Source organism: Thamnophis elegans, chromosome 3 (genome assembly GCF_009769535.1).
Source record: "Thamnophis elegans isolate rThaEle1 chromosome 3, rThaEle1.pri, whole genome shotgun sequence".
NCBI classification, from domain to species: domain Eukaryota; kingdom Metazoa; phylum Chordata; class Lepidosauria; order Squamata; family Colubridae; genus Thamnophis; species Thamnophis elegans.
The window spans coordinates 114,359,659-114,373,294 of NC_045543.1; the positions used below are offsets into that span (position 1 = coordinate 114,359,659).

The 13,636-nt window shown below is 31.9% G+C and overlaps 1 protein-coding gene across 2 annotated transcripts in view; it reads right to left on the reverse strand.

Moving 5' to 3' along the window:
* CERT1 (ceramide transporter 1) overlaps positions 1 to 13,636 on the reverse strand; it is a 67,853-nt gene that overhangs the window by 13,221 nt on the left and 40,996 nt on the right. The window contains exons 6-12 of one of the 2 annotated variants that reach the window (XM_032214060.1): positions 12,975 to 13,058; positions 10,373 to 10,530; positions 6,968 to 7,060; positions 4,331 to 4,417; positions 3,836 to 3,928; positions 3,215 to 3,289; positions 583 to 678 (exon numbers count right to left, since the gene is read on the reverse strand). In XM_032214060.1, coding sequence (XP_032069951.1) covers positions 583 to 678; positions 3,215 to 3,289; positions 3,836 to 3,928; positions 4,331 to 4,417; positions 6,968 to 7,060; positions 10,373 to 10,530; positions 12,975 to 13,058 — 686 coding nt within the window. The remainder of the gene's footprint in view (positions 1 to 582; positions 679 to 3,214; positions 3,290 to 3,835; positions 3,929 to 4,330; positions 4,418 to 6,967; positions 7,061 to 10,372; positions 10,531 to 12,974; positions 13,059 to 13,636) is intronic. The other variant, XM_032214061.1, reaches the window with a different exon arrangement.

A 13,636-nucleotide genomic window follows, 5' to 3' on the forward strand; every position in this document is an offset into this window, starting at 1 on the left:
ATTTTTTAAAGCCAGTAGGCCTTGATAGACCTATTCTTCGATGAATATATTTAATTCCCTTTAACCCTATCCAAGTTAGTGGGTATCACATCTACTGATAAATTAATTTCACAGGTTAATTATGATCAGTATAAATAAATGCTTTATTTTGTTCATTTTAAATATTGTTCCGAACAACTTTATAAGTTCTAATATTTTGACAGAAGAAAAACCCCATTTTATTTCATTCAGTTTAATCATGTCTCCATATCCTTTTTTAAGTTATAAAGTTCCAAACATTCCAGCCTTTTCTAATATAGAAGGAGTTCTTTGATAATTTTTGGAATATTTGTGTATTTTTCTAGTACTGTCTTATTGTTTTTCAAGTGTATAGACAAGAACTGTAAACACTATTTTAGACAGAGAGAAACAAAGTAATATGCATTCTAAATAGCAAAAACAAATAGCAGCTTAAAGCTCGAACCAAAGCTGGAGATCCAATTTCGACCTTTTTACTGAATTAACCTCAAGGAAATTAGCAACTCTTTGTCTAAATTATTATTCATTTTAACTTATTTATAAAATATGACATATTCTGTCTACCTTCATTTCACCTTCTTCAACTACTAGTTGCCAGTTAGCATCACCCCCTACATCCTGTAACGAATATGTCATGTGGTTCTGTACCATCTCTTCCACCTTTCAAAACAAAATGGGAATACATTAAAAATACATTTATGGAAGCTTCTTCAGCTCTTCTGTAGCCTGGAGATAATCACATGATTGCCTATAATGTGCTATTAAATAAATCATTGTACAAGTAAATATATAAGTAAAATGACTGTGCAAAAATATAATATAAACAAAGAAACAGACTTGGGAAAAGAACTTCCATAATCGGGCAAGCAGGCAGGCAAGCAAGCAAGCACAAATAACATGGGATTCAAACAAAAAGTCTCTTAATTACAATACATTAATTTTTTTGCTGTGTCCTTTTAGGAAACAATTTATATTAATACCCTGTTTCCCTGAAAATAAGACCTCCCCAGATAATAAGCCTAATCGGGCTTTTGAACGCATGTGCTAAAATAAGCCCTCCCCCCAAAATAAGCCCTCCCTGAATATATTGCAACACAGCAGCAGCCATGAGGTGACCATGGTCCCCGCCTCCTGCGCCTCAAAAATAATAAGACCTCCCTGAAAATAAAGCCAAGCACTTATTTCAGAGGTCAAAAGAAAATAAGACCCTGTCTTATTTTCAGAAAAACACAATATGATTATTGGATATATTTAAAAAGACTTAAATTGACATGTTAAATTTAAATAAATGTAAAAGTAAACATTCAAACTGGGTCTAAATTGGGAGTATGTTCCCATTAGCTTTAGGAACATTTGTCAGACTATTTCAAATTACCAGCAATCCATGTGCTTGTCAATATACCTATCTCAATCTGCTTATCTCTGCTTTACTATAACTTACATGACATTAGAGAATGCCACTAAATGACTTTCCTTCCTATCATCAAATAAAGATATGATCTATTTGTTTATAAAATCACACAGCAATCAACCTAAACCTCAAAATTACTCTATTCTTAAAATTAGTTTTAAGAATAGAAATTAAGAAAATAGCCTGGAGAGCTACTAAGAACTTCTACTTTGTACAAACTGTACTGCTTAAAAGCTTAATTGGTTGCCTGATTCACATTTTTAAAAAGGAACCTTCATTTGATATAAAAGCATTACTTTGAACAATATGCAAAAGTAAGAGAACACAGCTAATCATTCCCAAACAGTCTTCAGTCAAGTCTCTTTCCTACTGTTAAGTTTCCTAAGTTTTCTGTGTATAAGTAATTTAAATACTGTACCAAGTAAACAGGAAGGTTTTCAGCCTCATAAATTATATAAATTGTTCCAATTTTGCAGTCTTTTCCTGCCTATTTCATAAATTTTATTACCCGAATAATTTATTTTATTCTATTAGCAAAAGAAAAGTAAGCTTGCTATACAATATGCTGAAGTCCTTTTTTCAATTACCGCATTGGTTTTTAAGGCAATATTTTTCAACATCTTCATAACTCCAAAGGTTAACATATATTTCAAGGAAAAGGCTTGATTCTTAGGAATTATATACTTTTTTCCTACATACAACCTAGAACCACATTATTTGCAGTATGATTTTATTCATGCAATATCTTATAATTGAATGAAACAGACGTAATAGAAATCTACCTACATATTTATTGTTTCTTAAAGTTAACTCAACTCCGTTTGAAACATTACAGAGAGGAATGAAAAAAATATCTCCGAATTCTTTCTCTGAATTCTAATATCTTGCAGAAGTCAAACTGTAATATCAAAGAGCTAACTATAGAAACATCAACAACCACAGAAATTTGCACCTCTAGCATGTGTTATTGGGAATTACAAAAACTTTAAAAATATTCTTCCTTGACTCAGTTCTTAGAATCTTACATGGACTTTCTTTAAAAAAGTTTTTAGTATTTGAGGGATATTCTCTCCAAAGACCACAGAATCAAATTGTTAAGTAAATATTTAGAAAAAGCCCCATGTTATATATAGGTTATTTAAGGACAGATTTATTTATATTGGAAGCTGGATAGAGTCTGCATAGTCTCTTTAAGTATTTTTAAAAAATTAACAAATTTGAGAAATCTTCTCCAACTTGGAGGTCATTAAAAATAGAGGTGTTGGGCACATGACAAACATTGAACAAGAGTGAAAAAAGCTGAGTGTTACTCTGTACAAATGTAACTTGCTCATGCCATGATCCAAATGTCAAATGAAAATTTGCATAGTAGATCTTCAACTCAAAGTACTTAAATGTTGGTTCATCAGAATCTTGAATTAATATGAATAATTTTTGTCTTGACAACATTAACTATGTAGGTTGAAGAATTAAATTTTCTGAATATTGTACAATGTTTGAGAAATTACAAGAATATAAGGGACATTATTTAAATTACAAGTATTGTTTTTACAGAATGGAATAAAACACATTTGGAACGCTTTGGATTGATATGCAACAAAACTTTTTCACATTTACTTTCCTCCTACTCACTACTAGTATATACAGTTTCTTCCTATAGTTTATGTGCACTTTGTTTAAAACAAGCGTAAATGGTTAATATAACAAGAAGAAAAGAAGTGACCATGAAGGTGAAATACAGCAAGAAGACATGGTAAAGCCACTCTGCATGTAGAAATACAGTACCTTGGAGCTGAATCTGTGATCATCAGAGGTACTGACTAGATCAATGGAAGACATGGAGGAAGAGCGACTATAGGGCTAACAGAGACAGACAAAGAAAAAACCAAGTAATCAGAACAAAGGCACAACAGAGCATTTTGTACCAACTTCCACGCACAAGATTATGAAGAAGAAACAAAAGCACCATAAGCAGCAAGTACAGCAGCAAATGCTGACTTCATGCACCTATTATGTATTATACTCCAAACACTGCTCAATAAAGAATTCTTTCTCAGAATACTAAATATTGTTGCCTAGATTTGGTATACCACATGTGTTCACTAATTCATAATAAACCATTCTCTATGAGAGTGAAAAATGAAAGCTTGCAGAAATCTAGGAAAATAAAAGTCTCTTTTTTACTGTTTAAATTTAATTTTGAAGCATGCATGCTTAGCAGAAAAACATTAAGTTCATCAATGCAGCAAAAGTAATTTTTCTTCCAGCAGATAGTAAAGCAGTTTGAATGGTTTTATTCATACATAATAGGATCTTTATATATTATATTACATAATCACAATCTATTATGTTAATTGGAACGTAGAATTGATTCAACTTTCAGGTCACATTTTGGAAGCATCTTACCTTTGGGACAAATCTATGATTCCCCACACCAGAAAAAGCATCACTAGGTGGCATGGAAGTTGGCCAGTGCAATCTGACTTTTTCGCTTTGGGACTATAAGAACAAATATGTATAAAATATATATTTATTATCCTAGAATTTTGGATGTACCATGAAAACATTAAATAATTTGAAAAACAATTCTCAGTAATAGGCACATTATGGCTCTCCATCTTCCAAGTTGTTAACACAAAACCTTGAACATAATTCCTGCATAATACCAAACAGCAATTCTTTTACTTTAATGTAAACAATTAATAAAAAAATATTAGTACAAAATAACTTATAAAAGTAATAAAGGCAGGATTAAAAAACAAACAAATATGCTCCTATTATTTCTGAAGCCCATTAACTGTATATTGTAGATGATATTTACTACAATATGTGTATTCTAAAAGGGGCCATGATATATCATAGTGACACAGTTCTACCTAGAACTTCATATACTAATATTACCTGTTCTTCTATTTTGTCTTGACGATCTAGAGCAGCTTCAACAGCATCGAAGAATTCTTCTTCATTAATCAAACTGTTGGGACCTTCCTATAGCAAAAATCAATAGAAAGTAAATTCAATAGTAGGTGCAAAATTAAGACAGCTCAAAAATACTGCAAATGAATAAAATCATTGCACCAGATTTCTTTGGATCTGTTTATATTGTTATATTTAGATATTTTATCAATTTGAAAAGAATATGGGACTTTATTATTTTGTAATATTAAAAATGTCTGAATCAACATATAACCTGGAAACCATACTATTAAAAGGAGAGAAAGAAAAATAAACCAACAAATTGTAAATAAAATCAGGTTCACTCTATGAGTAGAAGACAATAATGAAGTATAACAGAGAAGACAAAGGAACAATAGGTACCTATTATACTTATGGAACAGAAATGGTTTAAACTAAAAATCCTGTACACAATTGGCATCCTTTGACTTATTATCTTATATAGACAAACAGGAAAAAAGAACTGCCTAGAATTTTACAAGTAAATGTTGCATAAAGATATAAATAAATACATGTATAAGTTTCAAAAATTAAAAAACAGGATATGATCAGTCAAAACTAGAACAGGCCATATTACTTTCAATGAAACTTCTAAAAATATGCTTAAGTTTTATTCCTATAAAAAAAATAGTTCAGCAATTATCTCTGAACAATGCAACTTGCGCTGACCATTTAGAACTATGATACATCTTTTATTCATTTAGTTATTAAATTTGTTTGCTGCACAAACCATGAGGTGACACTGGGCAGCTTATATTGTTAAATAGACTAAATCAATACAACAATATATACAATAAAACACTATAAAATACAAACAATCAACTATCACTAAAATGTGAAGAGGGAAGGAGTAGGATGAGCAGAGGGGAGGAAGTGGTTTCTGTGATTAATCTATTGACCCACTCCATGGAGCCTCAGACCAACTGGTAGAACCATGGGGCAAAATGTTCCAAAGAGTATCAGAGGTGGCAGCCTCTTCTGGACTCTGCCAGGTGGAATTCCTTGGCCAATAGGGTCTGCAGCATGTCTCCTCTGCTGGTACCTGTGGGGTAGGCCATTCCCAGTGGGATGAGATGGTTCCTCAAGGAACCACGACTCATGCCACGAAGGCTATTATCCTTGCCTATGGAAGATATCCATCCATGAATAAAATGCATCAAGATAAGAAGGATTAAATGGAGGTGATGAATATACATGCAGATCTTCAAACCATGAAAATCTGGCTCAATGTATATCTAAGCATTTACACACAGTAGTAGGATACTTAGGAGTGCAGAAAAATAATTGCAACCATCCTGCCTTCCATTGAGGATCTGTATACTGCACAAATCAGAAAGATGGCTGAGAAAGTATCTGCAAATCTCTCACATCCTGAACATAATCTATTTCAACTTCTCCACTCAAGACCCACTGGAATATTGCATGTCAAAACAACTAGATACAAAGATAGTTTTCCCCTTACGTGCCGTCACTCTGCTGAACACTTAATTCCCACAGTACGGTCTCTTATGTCTCATCTTGTCATTTTTCCTATCTTCTCCAATTGGTTTATGACTTATCAAGTTACAAGAAAGGTAACCCAATCATTAATGAACAAAAGTACAAAAACAGATTTATTTTCTCTATACTTTTTGTTCATTTAAATGTCACATTTATTTGTTTGTTTGTTTATTAAATTTATTTGCCACCTATTTCATTGTAGGGCTAGTCTAGGCAGTTTACCTAACCATAGAAACAAAGAAAAGAATTTTAAACAGAACAGTAGAAAAACAATGAAGCAATAAAATAAGCAAACAATGAAAATATGAGATTAAAAGATGGGTGGAGGGAAGCAAGTAATGCGGGGGGGGAGGGGAGGTGGGGTTTGCTATTAATCTAATAGTCTTCTCCAGTGTGGTACTTCCTCAGATTGTCCCCCACCCCCACCCCGGCCAATTTGCAGAGCCAGATCTTCATGCTCTTATGGAAGGATAGGAGGGCAGGGGGAGATTTTGTCCGGGGGGGGGGAGGAGAGACTGTTCCAAAGGGCAGATGCTGTGGCAGAGAAGCTCTTCTTCTGGATCTCAACAGCTAATTTTTTTTTTTAACTGGGGGAATCTGTACTAAGCCCACTCTGATAGTATGAGTGGGGTTAGTCTGATCTAGAAGGACAAGAGTATTTTTGGAGTTACAGAGCTAAATGTAATGGTATTCATCATTTATAATACTCCTTTACATAATTTTATATTTGATCTTATTGAAGTTGTTCATAGTGATTACAAAACTGAAAGGTAGAATATATTGCTTTTCTAAACTTTCTTATAAGCAGGATTGATAATTTGGAAGAGCTGTATATGTTTTAGATATACAATATTTAATACAGAGAACACAACAATGAGAGCACTGGGGGCTCTTATTGCTTTTTCATTGTGTCCCCAACTCTTGTTTCTGGGTATTCTTAACCTAAGATAAATCATGAACAAACTAATATAATAATGGACTTCTGTTGCTTAACATTTAAGTACCTGTTTGAATCTACCTTTAATGGTAGTGTATAAGACCAAGCTTGACTTTAAAACAGAAAACCTGAAGATAAATGCATACCTCATAATCTGGTCCTCCAAAATGAGATTTTTTTTTAAGTTCTGTCATTGCATTTTTGTATGCTTCTTCTATTCGCCTCCTTTTTTCAACCTCCTACAAGAATATTAAAAAAGAGACAGTCTGTTTTAGTCCTAAACAATTCAAAACTTAGTTAGACTTTTACAAGTTACTTCAACACACTATAAAGTATAATAGTAAGGTACACTCTCTAATTACAGTAAATGATCAGCATAAGGAAATTAAAAGAAACTTTTGCTTTGGGAACAATTAGTTTCAGTCTTCAGCTATCTAATAAAGGTAATATAGCAATGAAAAACAAAGGAGAAAACCTGAGGAGGAGCCAAGGTCGCGACGAGATGATTGTGTGGTCTTAATGCTCTGAGACCACAGCCAACAGTTTTGCCACTGGGTGGTTCAAACGGACCTAAACTGTCTCAAAGAGACAGTGAACAGGAAGAATACGTCTTGCTGATCTCGGGGATATCGCAAACTCCTCGAAAGAAGCAAGAGAAGTTCTTCAAGCCGGTGAAAAAAAATTCAGCCAAGGCTGACAAAGTCGGGGCGGCTCCAAAACGGAAGGATACGGAAAGAGAAAGTGTTTCCAGCTGGTGAGGAATTTTTATTGTTTTTAAAAAAGAGACTGCCTATAAAAACTCAAAAACCAATTTAAATTAAAGAATAGAAGAATCAAGTGGCGGAATTGAATTTGGAATGGTTTTGGACAGCGGTTATCTTACTTTTTAAATGTTATTTACATGGATCGAATCTATGCAAATCTTTTGAAATGGATGGATTAAGTTTTCTTCTTCTACCTTCTCTTTGTGGCTCTCTGTAATTTACAGACTAAAGTTTTCCTCTTTTATTGCTGTGGGTATTTTTCCAATTTATTTAAAAATTGGACCTCTTTTTCTAATTTGATATACAAAAAAGATACAAAAAGAAACTCTTTAATAGTGTCCCCGCTCCGGAGGCTGGGAGGTATTGTTGATCGGAGTTTTGTGTATTCAAAACGGAACTTTTTTTTTCTTATACGGATTGCTTTGACTTGGCACTGCAAGGTTTTAATGTTTGACTACAGACTGATAAGAGCGCACAGATGTCCCTTTGAAGTATGTTTTCAACCAGAGAGAAGTGAGAGCAGCATTCTTTGTGAATCTATGCTTTAATTTTGTTGGTCTTTCAAGCTAGAGTAGCTGTGTTTGTCAGAATGACACAATCCCAAGGAAAAATAGAGGTCTTGACTTTGCAAAATATATTTTCAGAACTATAGAAATTATCAAATGTAGTAGAGAAAAAACTGGAATACCTAGAGCACATAACAAGAAAATATGATGAAAAAATTGAAAATGTTCATCAAATGCAAAACGGGGTGATTGAAACTCAAAACACCGAAGTGGAAAATGAATATAGAGAGACTAAACCTGCTGATATCTATGGTAATTGGTTTGTTCCTGAAAATGGAAAGAATGGAATACAGAAAGAGGAATTAAATGGAGAGGATATCTATTTCAAAGGTCAAGATATAGAAGAAGATAAAATTAAGAACCTATGGACTTAAAGAAATTCCACTAGCAAAAGTTTTGATAACACTGCTGACAAACTGAATAAGGAAACAGAAAGAGGGCATCAAGATTATATGAGAGATCTTATAAGCAAGGAGTTGCTAAGAGAAGTCCATACAAAGCTAAACAAAGAAGATGACAAGAGGATTTGTACCACTAATGGCAGAAGATATGAGATTGTTTTGTTATTGGAAAGATACAGGTTGATAGACGGAAGAATATAACTTAAAACTAGTTAAACTTAGTGAAATTTAGTGATAATATAGTTAAAGAAATAATTGATAATGGTAATAATGTATACAATGTGTAGTGTTATGATAAGTAATAATTGGATATGAATATTGAATGGTACCCATGAAAGGAAGATTAGAAATCCTTTTGGATTATATACGAAAGTTAATAAAAAAGAATTAAGTTAGATACAGTTAAGTTTTGATTATTAGGGGGAAAATGTTATGATACAGGATATAGTCAAATAAAGGAGGAATAATGATGCCAACCTATATATATAAGTATAATATAAGGAAACTAGATGAAAATTGCCAACAGCGATTTGGTAAGAAGGATTAGAAAAGTTTGTTATTAAATATTATGGATGTTTAGCTAGAATAGGACATAAGGATTCAGTATTATTGGAGGATTTTAGAAATATTAAATGAAATGCCAGTATGTGGTTATGTATTAAATCTTGGTATATTTTATGATGAAGGACGTTTAAATATAGTCAAATAAAAATGGAGGTATAAGGGTAACATGTATAAATATTTGAGTTAAAATACTTGAGTTAATATGAATTATGCTTGATGACTGTGGAAGAGATGCACGAAAACCTTTTGTAACCAACTGATACACTTTCTACAGTATGTAAAGAAGGAAGATTTTATGTGTTGTGTTTGTTTAGAAAATAAAAATAAATTCTATTTTTTAAAAAAAAGAAAAACAAAGGAGAAAACCTAAAGAAATGTTATATGTTTACTGCCTGTTGTAAGGTATTCAGTGATTGCCCTTGCCCTCAACAGAAACCATCAACTGGAGAGGGTCCAAATTATCATTTATTATTTTAAAAGTTAACAAGTTACAATGAGAGGTCCCTTCCAACTCTGCTATTGTATTATGAGTTAACTACTTTATTATATTCTATGTATTATACAAGAATATCCCCAGACTGCTTGCCTTCACTTGGTAATAGATAAGGTTCTATGGAGTTTAGGGTAGAATCAGTTCTGGATCTCTTGCGGCTACATAAGGATTCAAAGCTAATTCCTCACTTGAGACCTTTTTCCTATTGGCTTGTTGTTTCCTAACATAAATGCTGTTTTTATTCAATCTAATATTATGGAATTCCTTCAACTCTACTTTTTCAATTATTCAAATTCCAAAGTAATATATTCTTTGAAATCTTGTAACTAAATATATAATACAATTGTATTTGCAAGCTAGAGGTCATCAATTTATTAACTTATTTTGGAAATAAGTCAATAAATGAAAATGTTCATAAGATATAATAATTTTATTCCAATTATTAAAGGGTTGAGAGGTGATATCTTTCCAATGGTTTGATGTTGAATAAGTGAAGCTTACTTTGTTTAAATAAAAGAATACACACACACGCACACAAACACACACACACACTAACTCTTCAAAGTCTTTCAGAAGAATTTATTCATACCTTATAAAGTCTCAGTATTTAACATTTCCTAAAGTAAACTGCCTAAAAAAACCAAAGACAGTGAGGCCTATAATGAATCATACATAACTTAATGTACATACAGGTCAATACATCTGAAGTTTTTTTTTAAAAAAAAAATCATAGTTTAATCCTTGCACAAGTTAAGAGTCTTACCTTATCCAACCTTTTCTGCCAACTCTCCTCACGTTTTACCATTAAGTCAATACAATGGGAAAGTGTAGCAAGGATTCCAGCTGTTGTTGCTTTGAAAGTTATAGCTTCACCTTTAAAATCTATACCATTTATTCCCTTGGGTGTAACATGTGGAAACACTAAAAAACAGATTATAGATATATCAGTACAAACCTTGATTACTCAAATGAATGTTACCTGAAAAAATTCTGAATGTAGCTGTACAGCAAAAAACATTTGGCAATTAAAGTTCATTTGGAGACTACAGGGAAAACTCAGTAGGAGAAATTGCCTTCTTCCAACTATATTCCTGTGTATTCTGTTTCTCAGTGCTTTAACTCTACTTTGAAAAAATGTGTGGGTGGCAGAAGTGTTAATATTCTTGTAACAATTGTAGTTTGACAGCTTGAAGTGCAATTTAATTAAAACAGAACCACCTTAAAAGTTAGCACAGGCAGCACTTAAAACCAATAATTAACATGAATTTAAATCTAATAATGAACTATAAAAGCATTTGAAAAATAACCAGGGCATGGTAATAATGTCCTAAAAAAATGGAAGGACATTATAATATATCTCAACAGATGAATGTTCCATAGCTACAGCTGATTTCAATATTTCACTGCAACAGCCATCTGTTGCTAAGCTTGTTTGAATAAATGATCTATTTAAAAGTATATGAGATAGAATGTTACAAAAATAAATCGATATATATTAAGGATGGGAAAATGTATCATTCAAATGATGTTAGATGTCATATTAAGACTGGGCCTCTCCATTTGCTAAGAGTTGGATTTAATCAGGTAAGATCACTATATGCTATCGTTATACCTAAAACATCTATGTATACATCCTGTCAGATGTTTTTTAAATAAAATATACATTTGTTTGTATAATCTAACTACTGAGTTAAGCCCATCATAACTCAATATCACCGTATGTTTTCCGTTTCCTATTTGACAAGAAAAGAAAGACATAGAAAAACATTACTGACTGTATGGGAAAAAATCCAAAAATCTACATTTTAAAATAAATTTCATTTTAAGTAAATTGTTATGGCAATAACTATGCATAATAGAGTTATTCAACTTGGATTACAACTTGAAAATACAAAATATTTTAGCATAACAAATAAGATAAGATAAAAGTTAAAAGATAGTTTGTTAATAAAAACAAAATGCACTTAATAATTAAAACACTCCTGAAGGCCAGAAAAAAATATATCTAATGAACTTCAAAGCATATTAAGAAAGTAGAATAATAAGTGGATAAAATATATGAAGTATACTGCAAGTTTTCTATATACAGTGGCAGTACTATGCTCTTACGGTATTATTAAAAACAGTTTTATCCTGAAGGCTGTTAATATAAAATAATATATGTAGGTCAAATATATCATTACTAGAAATTACCTAGATTAATAGCATAATCAAAGCTGAAAATTAACAGAATCAAAATGCAGTCTTCTGTCTCTTGTTAGTCTTATAAACTTGTTGAAACAAAATTCTGGCTTATGCTCTGAAGAGGGAGAAAGGGTATCAGGCAAACAGCTCTGTGAGAAAAATATTATATTTAAGATAGATCACCTCTAGTAAGATCTTATATTTGGTAACCATAAAATTTGTGTCACTAATATAGGTAGAACATCTCTCTATAGAGAAATGGGGAAAAAAGCGCAAATATCTGAATAGCATTCTGAAACCAACTAGGCTCATTTAACAGATACTGGTCAATAACTTCACAAAGTGCCCCTGATTATTTGTGTCTTGTTTCTAGGCAGTTGTCAAGGTAGAAACCACATTACAATAATCTAATATGATGTAAGCATAGCATGAGTGACAATGCCTCAGGTGAATACTTATCAACAGCAGAAACAGCTAAGGCATCACCAATCAGAAATGTTTCTGAATATAAAGACAATGTAGTTACAGCCGTAGAGTATCAAGCATTCTACTTCTGTTCCAACATCGACTGCCAAGCCTTAAGTTCTATTGTTTTATTTATGGGAGCATCAGCATCACTGAAATCAAATTTCAAAAGTATTATAAGCTGCCTTGAATAGAATTAATACTTAGGCTTTTTCTTAAACAAGACTCGTTCCTAAACTTATAAGAATGTATATAACAGGAGAAAAAAGACTGAATAAAACTATCCTGAAATTAGCAAGAACAAGGTTATTAATTGGTTTTATAAAGCTGCTAAATAGTTTCAGTAACTGTATTAGTTAAATGTAATATATGGTTCGATCCTATATAATTTTGCTTATGAGTAAGTCTATTGAATTCAATAAGAATTATTTGGTAAATATTAGATAGCATTGTAAGTCGCTATAGAAATGTTAATTTCTTTTAAAGCTTTATAATTTTAAGTAAAATGTCTTAAAATTATAAAATGTAAATTAGTACATTGCATATCTTCTGAGCAATTAAAATAAAATACATATTTAATTAAAATATATATGATTCTGTTTGTTGGTATGTTTAGCACACAATGCTAAATTACTTCATGATGTACTTCATGAAGTACTCAAAGGATCATTAATTCACCAGAGCATTTATATTATAATGTATTTAAGTATACCTACATTTTTCTTTACTTCCATTAGTATTATGCAAAAACTCCCCATCTGAACGTGTTGTAGGAAAATCATCTTCATCATCTTCTACCACTACAACAAAGAAATAAATCAATTACTAATGTGCATAGCATAGAATCAGAAGATAGCAGAGAAATAATTTTATGTCAAATGTTAGCTAGCTAGCACTTCTGTAATAGTAAACCATTAAACTATATCAATATCCATCAAAATATAAATTCTATGTATCTTTCCAGATATTCATACATGTATATGTTTTATATACATCAAGTAGGAAATTAATATTATTAAAAATTAAAATGCTAGAATAGTTATAATTAACCTTACTAACGAATAGGTGGGGAAGAGATGAGTGGTACTGTGAAACACCAGTTAAGCAATAAAGCTAAGGGGATCTTTAATCATATCCCTTATTAGTATGATGATTTCATTTCATGACTTTATTTGCTATATGATTTCAATTTCCCACTGAAAATAAAATGCCCAATCATCACAAACAGGAATTGATCTTGAAGGAAGAAGGCAATTCAGCACACCACCATGCCATCCTACCCCTCTGAGCTGATCCAGAAGGACACTATAGTTGATGGTATCAAAAGCTGCTGCTAAGTCAAGTAGGGGAAGGATGGATTCACTATCCCATTTCATCC